The sequence below is a fragment of the Arvicola amphibius genome, chromosome 1 (assembly GCF_903992535.2).
Source record: "Arvicola amphibius chromosome 1, mArvAmp1.2, whole genome shotgun sequence".
NCBI lineage: Eukaryota > Metazoa > Chordata > Mammalia > Rodentia > Cricetidae > Arvicola > Arvicola amphibius.
The window spans coordinates 66,219,692-66,235,519 of NC_052047.1; the positions used below are offsets into that span (position 1 = coordinate 66,219,692).

At 48.7% G+C, this 15,828-nt stretch overlaps 1 protein-coding gene across 3 annotated transcripts in view; it reads left to right on the forward strand.

Annotated features, from left to right (window-relative positions):
- The window catches only part of Fam53a (family with sequence similarity 53 member A), a 31,030-nt gene extending 18,817 nt beyond the window's left edge, over nt 1–12,213 (forward strand). For all 3 annotated transcript variants that reach the window (XM_038345036.2, XM_038345046.2, XM_038345056.2), the window contains exons 3-5: nt 1,455–1,509; nt 3,806–4,545; nt 11,695–12,213. In XM_038345036.2, the coding sequence (XP_038200964.1) occupies nt 1,455–1,509; nt 3,806–4,545; nt 11,695–12,006 (1,107 nt within the window). In that variant the 3' untranslated portion in view covers nt 12,007–12,213. The remainder of the gene's footprint in view (nt 1–1,454; nt 1,510–3,805; nt 4,546–11,694) is intronic.
- Nucleotides 12,214–15,828: the final 3,615 nt, after the last annotated feature.

The following is a 15,828-nucleotide window of genomic DNA, read 5'->3' on the forward strand; positions in this document are numbered from 1 at the left end:
TCCTTTTTTTCTTTTTTTTGAGAATAGAGCTTTACTTAGCCCACCTGACCTTGAACATGCTATGTACCAAAACTGATCCTTCTTTTTCCATCTCTATGAAATCCCAACTGCTGAATTACAGGCATATACCACTACACTTGTCTTGCTTATTGATTGGTTGATTGACTAAACAAGGGTCTTGCTAAGTAGCTCAAACTAATCTGGAGTTTGGAGTATTCCTCTTTCCTTGACCTCCCTGACTGCTGGGATTATAAGTATGTGCTAAACACCTGCTTTCTCTTTATGTGAAACAACAGTCGTTCTCCAAGACTCCTGGTACAGTTGCTATGGCATTTCCTGCTAATCTTGAGACTGCCAATGGCTTATCTGTCTTCCTGGAGGGGGGTTTTCCTGCTGTCTGGACCTTTCTCAGGACTGGGACACTTAAGGTTAGGGCTTGGATACTATATTCGGACCGTCATGACCAATAAAGGGTTCTTGGGTCTTGGCTCAGTCGTTTTTTTTTCTTCATTTTTTGTGTGTATGGGTGTTTTGCCTGCATGCATGTCTGTGCACCACTTTTGTGCAGCCGCCTGTGGGACCAGAAGAGATCATTGTATTCTTTGGAACAGGAGTTATAGACAGTTGTAAGCTGCCATGTGGGTGTGGGAATTGGAATTGAACCCAGTTCCTAGGTCCTCTGGAAGAGCAGCCAGTGCTTTTAACCACTGAGTCATCTCTCCAGACCCTCAGTCTTTTTTTAAAGCTTTATTTTTATTTTCCATGAATTAGTGTTTAGCCTGAATATATGTACACCATGTCTACCTGGTGCTGGAGGAGGCCTGAGGAAGGCATCAGATCCCCTGGAACTGGAGTTACAGATGGCTGTGAGCGTCTGTGTGCATGCTGGGAATTGAACTGGGGTCCTGAAAGAGTAACCAGTGCTGAGCTGTTTCTTAACTGCTGAACTGTCTCTCCAGCCCCTCAGGATCTTTATGAGAAGTAACTAGGTGGTGAGGTTTAAAAGACCGTTAGTATAGACCATCCAAAAGGAAAAGGCCAAAACTTCAAGAGCAAGTATGAGGAAGCACGTAGTGGGTCTGGATGATGTCCGTTTGTTTAGGTAGATTTTGTTAGGTTAAAATACTTCCAGTGGGCTCAGTGGGTAAAGGCATTTGTTGCCAAGCCTGGCAACCTGAGTTTGATCCTGGAACCCACATGGTTTTAAAGACATAACTGACTCCCATAAGTTGCTTCTCATCTTAACATGTGCACTATAGCAATACATAACCACCCCATACAGAAAATAAATGTTTAATAAAATCTTCAACCTTTTTATTAAGAAAATGGCATTTTCTAGAGGTCCGTGACTTTAATTTTAAACACCAATGGAGGTATTTGGGAGAAATGACATTACTGTAGTGAACTCTGGAGTTTTCACATAAGTACTGAGACTTCTCTCTTGTCACTTTTAGTATTCTGCTGAGAAACTGAACAAAGGTGGCCATTTGTTCCCTTTGGAGATTGGCGGTAAGTGTCTCAGAAGCACAGGTAGGGTCTTTCTAGGGCTGGAGAGGCTGATGATGGAGCAAGGTGGTGTTGCGTCTTTGGCCAGGAGGGGATTTTGGAGCTGCACAGAGTCAGATATTTAGAGCAAGGTTCAGGGAGGCCTTTGTGTGACCTACATGTGGGACAGGAAGATCACGAGCCACCACCCTCCCTGCTCGTGATCTAGAAGTCAGAACTGGTCTCTAAGCAGGATGGGCCAGGGTCAAGGCTCAGCAGGGCCTCTCTTTGCTGCTGCTGCTGCTGCTGCTGCTGCTGCTGTGGGAGGAAGCTAGAGAGTGCCTTACTCTTTACGTAAGACACAAGGCCCACTTTGTGGTTTCCTTTAGCCATCAGGGGAAGAATAATCAAGTGGTATGTGTTCTGGCTGCCATTCTGCTGTGATACACACTGGCTGAACAAATACTGAACCTATCTAGGCTTGCCCCCACTTCCTGACACATTGCTCTTTAGGAGTTACAGAGGACAGTGGTCCCTAAGTGTGGGGCACACTTCTGATAAATCCAAGCAAAGACCCTGAGGTTAGAATCACCCTGTGTTGGTCTTGACAGTCTGAGCAGCATACATGGTAGAACCATGTCAGAGTCACCTTGCCGAACACCAGATTACAAAAGTAGAGGTGTTGACTAACCTTTGCATGAACAGTTGGAAGTAGGACGTGAGGTCTCTATCCCCATCTCACCAGACCTGTGTCCTCACTCCCGCTTGATTTTGGCTCCTCCAGTCCCTCCTGCATATGGGACCCTGTTAACTGCCTCAGACCCTCCTCAGAGTTTCTGTGGACCTCTTATGTACTCCTTTCTTTCCTTTTTCCCTCAGTCGCCACTCTTGCCTTCTTGCTATCTCAGGTCACCCCAGGGCCCTTGATGGAGTGATTCTGGCTGTTTCCTGTTGGTTTCTTGGTCCATATCCAGTGTCCCTTAGTTTAACAGTGACTGGAAGAAGCAGGGAAAGGCTGAGTGACCCGTGGGATGCCTTCCCATCAAGAGTGTCCAGAGCATCCTTTGGTCAGGACACTGGATATTTGGGCTTCACAGCTGGGCTAACTATATGAAGACACGCTCATACCTGACTTTGCACGTCTGTGAGTGAGGGCTGGAGCAGGTGCCTGCCCTTTGCAGCCAACAAGAGGAATAGAAGCTAGGGCTATGGTAGCTCTGAGAAGCTCATGCAGGGTCTGGATGCCAGGTTGTACTGAGTGCTTGAACTGACCCGAGGAGAGTTGGACTAGTCTGAGCAGCGATATGGAGAGCTGTTATGTGGGTATATCCCCTGGGAGATATAGATTTATGTTAGCTAGCTCCTGGGGTGCTGAGACTTGTGAGTTACAGTCTGGGCTCAGATGTCTTAAGGACTCCTGAGTCTTCCTCAGGGGGCTTGATGGAAGGGTCAGAGAAGCACCCCTTTAGTTGCTCTTAACGTGTGATGTCTTAGGTCATGGTATTGCAGGATGACCAGCCACCACGGGGCTGTTACCAGCACCCTGCTTTAGAACTGAAGGAATGGAGGCTTGAGGATGTTGGGCAGGGTCACAGTCTAATGTCCAGCAGGCAGATGTCCAGGCCAAGTCTTGTTTTGTTTGAGACAGGGTTTCATTGTGTTTCTCAGACACAAAGGAAAACTCTAATTTAAACGCTTGTCAGTTCTGCCTTTGCCTCACAAATACTGGGATAACAGGAATGAGCCACTATACCTAGCTTCAGCCAAAGCCTCTATCTGTAAGATTTGAAAATCTGATTTGGTCTTTAAGAAATGTGGCAGTTTCTACGAAGTAGCGTTGTCTGACTCCTGGCTGGCAAAGGTCCACCTTTAGAGGCTAGCCAGGGACAGGAGTAAAGCATTTTGATGACACAGTATATTAGTGAAATGGGGGTAAGATCGGAATTGGGTTATTTTCAGGAAACACAGGTGGAGAGACAACTCCTTAAGACCAGGTGAAGCCAGGCATGGTGGCACACACCTTTAATCCCAGAACTCAGGAGGCAGAGACAGATGGATCTGTGACTTCAGGGCCAGCCTGGTGTTCATCATGAGCTTCAGGACAACCAGGGTTATATAGAGAGACCCTATCTCAAAAAAGGAAAAAAAGACCAGGTGAAGCCTGGTGATTCAGGTGCCAATGGCCACTGAAGATAGGGTAGTACCAACCATGTGAGCAGGGGTATTTTATGTTCAGATGTGTCTGTGAGCCTGGGAAGGGAGGCAGCAGTATGGCTTCCTATTGCTCACCTGTTTCTTCATACACCTTGTGTTTCCTTAGTGGACAAAAGTCCCTGGAAGGCCTTACGTGGAGGATGGCGCATTGGAAGCCAGGTGGCCTCAGGCCCTTTCCCATTGGGCCCACTTGGTGTGTCTCACACCGAAGGTCTCAAATGGCAGCTGGCATCTCCAGGGCCTATGGATGTGGGCACCTTCTTGGACCTCCGTGAGAGCACAGGGCCACCAGCAGCACCACCAACCAAGCGACACTGCCGGTCCCTGTCGGAACCAGAGGAGCTGGCTCGATGCCGCTCCCCATGGCGCCCTGGCAGCTCCAAGGTGTGGACTCCCATCTCTAAGAGGAGGTGCAACAGTGGTGGGAGCGCCACCCTGCAATGCTGCAGCGCTCTCGGGAGCCCTGCCCTGCAGGGGCGTTCAGGCCTGCCCAGGAGTTCTGTGTCACCGCCGACGCCCCGGCCAGCTTCAGCCAGCAGTGGCTTTGTGGATGGCAGTGGGAGCGGCGCAAGCGCAGGTGCGCCTTGGCTTTCTGCAGGACCCTGCCCGTTTTCCTCCAGGCGCCGACTGTCTCTCTCACAAGAGCACCTTGTAGATGCGAACACTTGCCTGCCTTCAGCCAGCAGCACCCCCACATCCACACCTGAGCTAGGCCGACACCATGGCCTGCTCCGGTGCCGCTCACAGCCTTGTGTGTTGGATGGGAGGAGGGTCCGGCGCAAGCGGAGACGGGAGGAGGATGCCAGGTGGACGCGGCCGTCCTTGGACTTTCTGAAAATGACACGGGTGAGGCTGCGTTCTGTTCTGGTTGCAGGGAGCTATGTTCTGCCTTGTAGTGGTCTTGGAGTAAGGCTGGTTCTGGCCAGCAGCCCTCTAATCTTACTTGACTACTTTCTTCTGAGCTGAGATGCTGTGTAAGGCCATCTTGTCAGGGAACATGGCATAGCTTGGTTGATGGGAGGATGGTTTGTCCCAGCTGACCCCAAAACCTCAGTCATATCCCACAGGCAGAGCACCCACATATGGAACCTGGACCCTGGGCTCTGAGAAAGCAAGGAGGGACTGAGTGTGGATATTCAATGAAGCCATTGCATTTGGTGAAGCCTCGTCTCTTGGGAACCCTCACTACATTTTGGGGGTGGCAGTTATTTATAAAGTGAGAAGCCTTTCCTGGAAGCTGAGGCAGAGTTTGGTACCACTGAAGGCCTAGACCCTTGGCTTGTAATGACTGCAGGAACCAGGGCTTGTGACCTGGGCTGTACCTCATTCAGGTACCTAGATGTGCAGTGCTATCACATTCTGCACGTCCCTGACACATTCTGGGGAGTTGTTTTGTTGTTGTTGTTCTTTTGTGGGTTTTTGTTTTGTTTTTGTTTGTTTGTTTGTTTTTGTTTGAGACAGTTTCTGTGTGTAGCCCTGGCTGTCCTGGAACTTGCTCTGTAGACCAAGGCTGGTTTTGAATTCAGAGATTCACCTGCCTCTGCCTCCCAAGTTCTGGGATTAAAGGCGTGCACCACCACCACCTGGCAGAGCATTGGGTTTTAACTGGTGTAGTAGACCACTGTCTGCTCTCATGTGGATCACAGAGAGGTACCCACTGCCGGCAATGGGAAGGAGGAGAAGAGAACAGTGAGAATGGGCCCTCACTGTATCTAGGAGGGCATGTCTACTTGGATGCATCTGGGGCTTCGGTAGGGTTTCTTAGTCCCCCTGTGGGAGCTGGAGTGGAGCCCAGCAGCTCTGCTACCTCTGTGTTGGTCCTTAGCTAGGAGCAGAATAATAGGCCCTTCTGCTTCCCTCCCACCCCCAGCTGGGGCCGCACTAAGGAGCCTTGGCTGTTCTGTTATGTAGACTAGCCTGGCCTTGAAGTCCCAGAGATTTGCCTGTCTCTGCTTCCTGAATGCTGGAATTAAATGTGTGGCTCCCTTGGTACTTCTTGCAGGGTTGTGCTTCTCTTCTCTTGGTGACTGGCTTTGGCCGTTCCTTGACCCCCTATCACCCATACCTGTCCCAAGGCTTCAAGCCTGATTTGCCTCCTGTAGGAACTGCTGTGAGTGCATGTCAAACTCTGGGTATTGTGGGTGGTGCCAGAGCTGTCCTGAAAGGAGCTGCTTTAGTGTGTCTGCTGAGGCCATATTGGGACAATACAGATGGGACTGAGTGCCGTTGGGTTGGGAGAAGCTTGTCTGGCAGTCCCAGTCTTGTGGGAAGTAGCGTAGTTCCTGCTGATGTCTGTTTTGCATTCTGCTGATGTGATTGTTGACAGTCAGGTTTTCCAGAAGCGTCTTCCTGGTCACTGTGAGTTTTGAAAGCCCAGTCTCCATGGTGTGACTGTAGAGGTCTGATAGAAGGGAAGTGGTGGTGCCTTTAGTGTGATGTCGGCTGTTGGAAAGTTTTGGATACCCAAGCTTCCCCTGCTGGCCCGTGCTTTGGGTGTGGCAGATGGCATCACCACATATGCCAGGGGGACAGCAGCATAGGATGAGGATGCCAACAGAGGAGTCCTTGACTTGGTACCTTTTTGGGGAAGGGGATAGTGTATAACAAAGACAGAGTGATAACCAAGGAATAGTCCTGCTCTGGAGATGCCGTGAATACTCTGGGCTCCATAGGAGGTGAGAAAAGTAAATCTGTCCATGGACTCATTGTGGAGGTAGGGTGTCTTATGGGCCCCACCTCATCTCTGCTCCATTGTCCAGTCCTGGGCAGTGGCTGTCCCTTCTCCCTCCCTACCCCAGCTGTCTGCTTCAGGATTCGGATGCCCTCTGTCCTAGAACTCTTTTCTAGTCAGTCTCCACTTAGTCCCCATAACCCCTTGTGACTTACCTCACAGGTCAGCATCACTGGATAGTTAGCTGTGGAGTCCCCATAACCCCTGTGACTTACCTCACAGGTCAGCATCACTGGATAGTTAGCTGTTGCTGGGTAGCAGGTGAGCCCAGTTCAGCTGGAAGCATCTGAGCTGTGCTGCCACACTATCCCCTGACTTCAGGTCACGGGACAGGAAGGTCCTGGTCATGCTTGCCTGCAGGACCTGCTTCCCAGCTCCCTCCTGTGGTTCCTGACCGTTGACCTTTGTGGGACACATTAATGTTCTTAATCTTTCCAGAGTGTGTGTTGTAAGGAGCTGGCAAGGAGGCACTGCAGTGTTTTGCGGCAGCTAATTTCTGTGAGGTCCATTGTAGTCCACATGCACCATGATGCATTTGCTTTATGGGGTTGGCTTGCAAACCATTTGCAGTGACCGTGTACTGAGCAGGCACTGGCTTGAACACCTGGGATTGTGCAGACAGATGTTGTTGTAGGGGCAGGGGGAGTAGTATAGGAGGCCAGGTGAGAATAACATTGTGGCTTTTTGTGTATTTGCTTTTACTTTTATTTGTGTGTATTTACATGTGGGCACATGTGTTCATGTGTACAATAATCTAGAGTTCAGCCTTGGATGGTATGCTCAGGAATGTCACCCACTTTATTTTGTATTTTTTAACCTATTCTTTCATTTTTGAGATTATAATTACATCATTTCCCTTTCCTTTCCTTCCCTCCAAACCTTTGCTTATACCCCTCCTTGCTTTCTTCAAATTCATGGCCTTTTTTTCATCAATTTTTATTTGCATATATGTATATGCATATATATACCTGTAGTTTTTTTGTGTGGGTTTGAGGCCTTGTGGTCTTTTCCCTGGTTTTCTTTGGCATGTCTGTTGTTCTTGTTTAACTTGTGTTTAGGCAGTCATGTTGGTGTGGGAAAAAAAAGCATACAGATGCTTTCTGACATTAGTAGGAAACCCAGTCCCACAGCAAACTCCTTGGTCCTCTGACTCTTACAATCTCACTGTTCCCTCTTCTGCAGTGTTCTCTGAACCTGAGGTGGAGAGTTGTGGATGTGTCCATTGGGGCTGGGCTCCATGACTCTGTATTGTTGATTGTGGGTCTCCATCTGTTGCAGAGAAGTTTCTTTGATGAGGGCTGAGGACTACACTTATCTGTGGGTATAAGAGCAAATATGCAAATATTTATGATGCAGTAAGGGATTATGCTAGTTTAGGAACCACTTTTTTTTTTTAAATTGAAGCAAGGTTTCTCTCTGGGACATGGGCTTCACCAGTTTGGCTAGGCCAAGTGACCAGAGGCCCAGGAACCTTCTTATCTTTGTGACCCCAGTGCAGGAATTAAAAGTATGTCACATACTTGTCTCAAAAAAACCTTAACGTTCTTGTGAGGACTTTTTAAAGCATTCCTTTAAAAAAGGAATGCTCGAGGGCTGGGGAGACGTCTCAGTCAGTAAGGTGTTCACCCTCCAAGCCTGAGGACCTGAGTCTGATCTCCAGCACCTGTGTAAGAAGCCAGGCCCACCCAGGGAAGTCTGTCGACTGGGCGTCCACTTCTGGGACGATCCTTTGAGTTTCCTCTCGTGGTCTACAGACCCTTCCATTCTGACTTCATCGCCAGTCACAAAGACAGTCACTGTGTCTTTTCCTGTCTCCTTGATGTTTCTCTGCCAGTCCAGTGAATCTTCTTTTGAAAGGCTAGGGATGTCTTACCCCTCTGAACTCTCTGCATCTTGTTGAGAGGGAGAATTTTTTTTTTTTTTTTTTTTTTTTTTTTTTTTTTTTTTTTGGCTCTTGTCCCTACAGGGTGTCCCTCATGGTTATTCTGATATGTCTTCAGGTGAGATGTTTTCTCTAGTATTTGGTGGTACCTTCCATTTGCTCCTGTTTGAGACACGGGTCTGAGCACACCACAGCTTTGAGTTTTCTGGAGTAGTCTGGTGTTGGGACTCCTGTGTTTCTGGCCATTTCTTTAGACACTGAATCCCTGGGAAGACTTGTCAATCTGCCTGGAGAGTGGCGCCCTCCAGGGTCCTGGAACTCTGCATTTGGGGCACAGGGCTTTATTTAGTCCCCCTATCCCCACTGTTCCTAGAACCCTTATCCACTTTTGAAATTTTCTCTTTCCTGAGCAGAAACCTCTCTTCTTGAGCAGAGCTGGGGCAGGCACTGCAGGGTGGTAAGAAAGACTGGACTTCTGTGACATATATGGGACATACACACACGTGTGCGTGTGTGCTCTGGCCATCTTTTATCAAATACCAAGGCATGGATGTTCTATGTTCCTCAGGCCTCTGTAATGTGGAACAGGCTGATGTTTCCCCTCCCTGACACCTGAGGGAGGCCCTCCTGGTTATGTACAAATGCCAGTTGATGTTTCTTGGCCATACTGGGATCTTGGCCTTGCACAGACACACACACAGCTAGGCTGTAGGTGTGGCTTATTCTGCCTGATTCAGACTCTGGCTCCACCTTGAGTTTTGCTGACAGAAAGTGGAGCTTGTGGACGCAGGTTAGGTGTCTTTATCTGCCAGGTGGCTTCCTCAGCATGTGGTCAGTGCTGGTGGAGAGGCAAACCCTGGGAAGCCTGTGGAAGCAGTGTCGGTGTAGTTGTAGGAGGGCGCTGTTTTCCCAGACCCTGCCTGGCTCACCATGCCGAGGAGGCTTTGCCGTGGTGGCCCCTGGACACGGCAGAACATGTCAGTGTCACTCCGCTTTAGGCATTTCTGGCTTGCATAGCTCCTTGGTCTGCCAGTTTGTTTACTTAAATGCATATCATCATGGAGTGGCAGTAGGTGCTTGGTCCTCCTTTGGGGACATCCTTTGGGGATGTTGCCAGTTCAAGTCAGCATAAGTATGACCTGTGGCCCCTATTTTCTGGTTTGCCTTTCTCAGAGATCATGGTTTTGTGTCAGGTTCTTTGTTGATTGGTAGTCATTTCTCTGTGAACAGAGGAGCCCATTAGTGGCCGCTGTTCCCTGTTGAGCTGACTCAGAGGGCAATGGGGCCCAGCAGTGTTTTCACACATCTGTTAGACCAGTGTGTAAGTCCTGAGGGCAGGCTTCTGACTGCAGATCCAAGTATATGTCTTGTCAGGACAGGAGATCAGGCTGCTGGTGTGTGCCCATGGTCTACTGTCCTGTACTTGGATGTTTTAATTTTCCAGTAGGGCCACAGGAAACAAGCCGGCACAGGTCCTCCAGCTGATACAGTGACATGGATAGTCAAATTCATGTTGATTTGTTTGTGACCAGAATCTAGCTGCTTATATTTTTAAGGATTTGCTCTTTAGAATATTACTTCTTAAATTGGTTTACTGTTTTTGAGACAGGGTCTCTCTGTTTGCCCTCCCTGTTAGCCTAGAAATTGAGATCCTCTTGCCCTCCAGCTCCTGAGTACTAGGATAATAGCTCTGTACACAGTCAAATGTCACATGCTCAGCAGGGAGTCACTTTTTATAGTTGAACAATAAAAACAAAAGATACTGCAGCTTGTCTTGTGGAGACAACTAATTCCCATAAAAGCACTGTTCTGTTCTCCCCTAGGGCTTATGAGTCTATGTCTGTTTGTGATAGACTGTTTCTAGGGATCTTCTTGTCAAAAAATAGATTTTTGCCCAGAGTGGTAGCACATGCCTGAAACCCAGCATTCAGAAGGTGGAAGAAGCAGGAGGATCAGAAATTCAAGGCTCAGCCACATAGCAAGTTTTTTTTTAAATTTATTTTTATTTATGTACATTGATGTTTTGCCTGAATGTGTGGCTGTGTCAGATCCCCTGGAACTGGAGCTACAGACAGTTAAAAGCTGCCATGTGGGTGCCGGGAATTGAACTCCAATTTTCTAGAAGAGCAGCCAGTACCCTAACTGCTGAGCCATCTCTCCAGCCTCTACATAGCAAGTTTAAGCCACCCTGGGTTACTTTGTTTCTCTCTGTGTCTCTATTTTTGTGACTCTATTTGTGTCTCTCAGTCTCAATTAGGAGGCACTTAGAAAGGCGTTTTCTGTTGTTTTATAGCACTGGTTACCTTGTGTTCTGACGGCCAGCATGGCTTACATGGTATTGTCCTGTCATCTGTGTTGCTGTCCCTGTACTCACATGCCTTTTAGACTCCTCAGCCATGGCACCTGTCAGAGACCAGTTTAGAGGAGCCTGCTGGAGATTGCGGGGAGAACATAGGGCATGTGAAAGGGACTGAGCACTCCTAGAAGGGGAATACAAGGTCATACCAGGGAAGGGGCAGGGAAACAAGGCCTAGCCATGTCAAAGGCAGTTGTTCTGATGTAGCCCTACTATATGTACATCTTGAGGATGTAGATGACTTCTAAAAGACATGTGAACAGTCTAAAAAGCCCTCTGAGTAGGCAAGGACTATTGGAACCGGGAGAGAACTCTGGTTTGGGGCAGAGACTGGCAATTGAATTCCCAGAGGACATGCAGACAGCACAGCCTCTCAGCTGGCCCTTATGGCTCTGTGCCCTGGGTATGTCTTGGACAGGTATATTCTGGAGGCATCCTAAGATGTTGGCAGGGCTCAGAGTGCATGCCTGGAAAAGGGTAATCAGAGGCCCCTTCTGTGTATGTGTGTGTTTTTGTCTTAGATGATTTAGGATGATAAAGCTCTCCACATGTTGTATTTGAGGAAGGCCAGCCTTTAGAAGATGAGAGAGGAAGGTGAGAAGCAGGGTTGAGGCTGTTAGGATTTGAGGAATGAATCATGGGTGTTTGAGGGTCTAATGAGCTCCAACTGGCTGACCTTGCCTGAGGTCTCTTGGAAACAACTGGGTGTTGTTGGAGATGGGCTGCACTGGGATCTTCCTGGGTAGTGTCTCCTGGGAGCTAGACGGGCTCTGATGCAGCCCTCTCTGGGTGGGTCCAGTACCAAATGGTCTTCCCAGTACCAACCTAGTAGGTACTATGGGAACTCTGTGGCCATGCTTTCTGATAAGGCCAGGGATGGGATGAGCAGAGTCCAGGAAACAGGTGCTTGGTTCTTGGTGACTGTTTGGAGTGGGCTAGACGCTGAGGACACAGTGCTATGGCAGGCAGAATGTTGTCTTGCACACCTATCAGAAATGCCTTCAGCCCATGTCTTTTCTATTGCAGACTTTAAAAAACTCAAAGAGCCTTTGCTCCCTGGACTATGAAGATGATGAGGATGATACCCAGGCGAAGACTGTTGTGTCCTCTCCGTGTAACTCTCAGGGCCTTGTGGGCATCATCACACCTGGCTCCAGCCCAAGGATCCCTAGACCTGGCCCAACCGGCCCCAGTGCCTGGGCTTCAGGGGAGCCAGAGGCCAGCACAGGAGAGGGTGGGAGCAGTGGGGAGCCCAGTGACTGGGACAGTGCAGGAGAGGAGGGTGTCTTCCCACTGGACCCCAGCGACCTGGACCTGGAGCAGATTGAGAACAACTGAATTCTGACTGTGTGTAGTTACTGTCTGTCACCTTGGTGCCTGACCAGTGGAAATAACTTGTGTGTTATTTTGAAAATTGAGGCGTAATTTTGATTCAGTTTTTCCTAAAGAAGTATTTTGCATTTTTATGGCTTCTACAGTTCGGGAGAGCTTCTCTATTTTGAAATGGGTTTTCAGAGGGCATTGTATTAAACATGGTTCTGCCTAGATTCTGACTAGTTCTGCTTTTTTTGTCAGAAATCTGCTGTGAAAAGAGAGTATGATTTGCTTGACAAAACTTTGAGGCTGATGGTTGCAGGCTCCCTGTGGAGGGATCACAGCCTTGGGTGCTCGGGGTGATCTGCACCCTTGGCCCTTGGTATCTGTGGTTGACTAACTGCTGGCTTGGTGACCATCTGGCCTTCTAGCAGTGGTGAAGCGCTGGCTGGGCTGATCTATGAGATCCCAGTGCTGAGTCCTGAGTCTGCTTTTCTGTAGCCCTGTGATGTTGAGCTTCTGGGATGTGAAGTGGCCATACCAGTCCCCAAAAGTGATGCTGCTGGCAGCATAGCTAACACCTCTTCAGGGATTTTCCTCCCTAAGATGTCCACTGAGGAACACTATTATGAGGGAGGGCTTTAGGACAGCACAGGAAATGATCATCTCTGGAGAAAATGTTGTTTTCTTTTCTTTTTTTTCCCCCAAGAAAATTTATGAAAGGTGATTGATATTAGTCCTGCCACCCTGTCAGATGATCTGGGCATACATCAAGTTTTAGTGGGGTTTGGCTTTTAGGGTGTCTTATCTTTCCTGTGACTGGAAACCCACTGGTCCCCAGGCCTCCCCCCATCAGCAGACAGTGGCACCCGTGTCAGCGAGTGTGTGTTCAGTGGTGCTTGTCTGACACAGTCACTTGCACAGCTGTGACATGGCGTTAAAGGTTTCCTTTCCATTGATGGCCCAGAGCTTTTGTTGCTGTTGGAACTTGGGCTGCATCTGCAGAGCCCTGTGAGGCAGGCAGTGGCCCAGCTAGTTCATCTGGCCACACCAAAGCTTTAGTGTTTAGTTCTAGGACAGCCTGGTCTGGTTAGTGGCCCTCATCACAGTGTGTGTTACTCAGAGGACTCACTCAGGCCAAGGATTGCCAAATGTGATTTCATAATTCTGCAACCAGTTGTGCAGCGTGGCATTTCCAGGGCTGATGAGGGTCAGCACTGCCAGATACTCAGACCCTGCAAGGCTTGTGGCCTAGCACTGGGAACTGCCCTTCTCTGGTTTCTGATCTCAGCTCTATAACCAGTACCCTTGCTCCCTTGCTGTGGACCACTAGAATCCTGTGTGAGCTCACCCAGTCCTTGGCCTGTCACCCTGAGCACATTACTCTAAGGCTGCTCGGTATTCCCCATGCCAACACGGGCCTCTTAGCCACCTGGCCTACTGAAGGGGGTTAATCTTCTAGAGGACTATAGGGACAATTGGTTTGTTTTATACACCATCTGCATGCCTGAGTGACTACCTGCTTAGTCAAGCCCAGCTGAGGCTACCTATCACCTACCTGCTTGTGATATGCCGTGTGTCTTTAGTTCTTAGAGAACTCAAGCTTCACAGAGGCTACTGGTCCTGCTTACCATTTCTTTTGTTCCCAAAGCTGCCTCTGCCTGCCTTCCCTCAGTTGCCTGTTTCCTGCTCTGGGCCTCTGAACCCCACCCTATCTCCTCAGCCTGGGTGGAGCCCTCCTCTGAACCTTCATTGGTGCCCTGTTTCCTGCCTCTAGACTGCAGCTATGCTGCTGCTAGCTACAAGCCTCCTGCCAGACTTCCTCCTGCATCCTCACCTGTGCCAGCAGCATCCATATGGGAGTACAACCCTGCCTCTGCCCTCCACATCTCTCAGTGAGGCTGATTTCCCATCATCCTCAGAGCTGTCATTTGGCAACTGTCCTGCTTTAGGTACACAGTTCAGCGACGTCAAGATAGTTGTGTGACTTCCATCTCCAGAACTTTCCATGTGCTCTTTATTTTTTTTATTTTTTTTGTTTAAATATTTATTTATTATGTATACAATATTCTCTCTGCATGTATGCCTGAAGGCCAGAAGAGGACACCAGACCTCATTACAGATGGTTGTGAGCCATCATGTGGTTGCTGGGAATTGAACTCAAGACCTTTGGAAGAGCAGGCAATGCTCTTAACCACTGAGCCATCTCTCCAGCCCCCGCTCTTTATTTTTTAAGCTTACCATTTACTTATTTAATGTGTATGTGTGGTTTGCCTGCATGTGTAACTATGCCTGGTGTCCTTGAAGGTCAGAAGATGATCTCCTGGGACTGGAGTTACAGAGGGTTGTGAGCCACCATGTGGGTGCTGGGAACTGAACTCAGGTCCTACTACAAGAGCAGCCAGTGCTCTTAACCTCTGAGCCGTCTCTCCAGTCCTTTCCCCCGTTTATCACCCTCTACCTTTCTGGTCCACCTCTGTCCCTGAACAGTGGCATCGTGTGGGTCTTGTCTGATTTATATGTCTCAGAGGCACTTACATGTTAGAATCTGTTAGACTTACTCTTTTTCAAGGATAAACTAGATGGGTGATCTGAGGCTTACTTATTCTTGAAACCGTTGAGATAGATGTTGACTCTTACTGCTGTGAGGGGCAGAGACATACCCTGGCAGCGGCTCTGTCCAGCCTGCTATGGCCCCTGATGCCCTGCTCAGGTGCTCAAGCAGCTTCCCTTGCTCGACTGGCTCCTGCTTCTTGAGTGCCATCTTCATAGGAGATAGCCTCCCTTGGTCCAGACACTTCTGCCTGTCCTGTGGGGCTCAGATGGAGCAGGTCCTGCTGGTGTAGATATAGCAGTGGATCCTGAACATAATGTGGCCTTGTGACCTGACACTTCACCCAGGTGTCTGTGTCTGGCCGGCACAGACACCTCTTCAGGCTCACCAGAAAACCTGGTTTCAGGCATCCATCTTGTGACTGGTCCCTGCCCTTGTCTTGTGGGGAAGCATCTGAGGAGGCGTGTTCTGCTTAGGGAGAACAGATGGTGCAAAGGTTCTGGGGACAAGCTTGGGGTGCTGGATGCAGCAAGGGGACCTGGGCTTCAGAGAAGAGAACTGGGGTCTGGGGGCACAATAGTATGGTAAACATAAGTTTGGATACATAAATGAAAACAGATTAAAATCTGAATAGGAAGAAACCACAAATGTAGCTATTCTCAGAAACTGAGTTCCATGACAAAACAGTGCAGATTAAAGGAAAACGTTACCAGTTCCCTGTCCGAATGGGGATTCTGGTGAGCAGTAGGACAGACAGCTCACGTGTGTCCCAGATGGTGCTCCTAACAGTGGGAGTCACAGCCTTTCAGGCATGGGGAATCTTAGTCAAAGTGTGACCATGCATAGGTCAGGAGGATGTATCAATACATGTCAAGAAATTGATACATATCCGTAACTATCTGATCATACCTCTATAACAACAAAGAAAACTTCATTTTAAAAAAATTGATAAGAAGGGCTGGAGAGATGGCTCAGAGGTTAAGAGCACCGGTCCTGAGTTCAGTTCCCAGCAACCACATGGTAGCTCACAACCATCTATCTATAATGAGATCTGGTGCCCTCTTCTGGTATGAGGTAGAATACTGTACACATAATAAATAAATAAACAAACAAATCTATAATAAAAAAATTGATAAGAAGACTGGAGAGATGGTTTAGCCCTGAAGACCACTTACTGCTCTTCCAGAGGACCTGAGTTCAACCCCAGCACCGTATCAGGTGGCTACCAACTGCCTGTAATCCTGGCTCCTGGGCATCCAGCACCCTCTTCTGGCCTCCACAGGCACCCACAC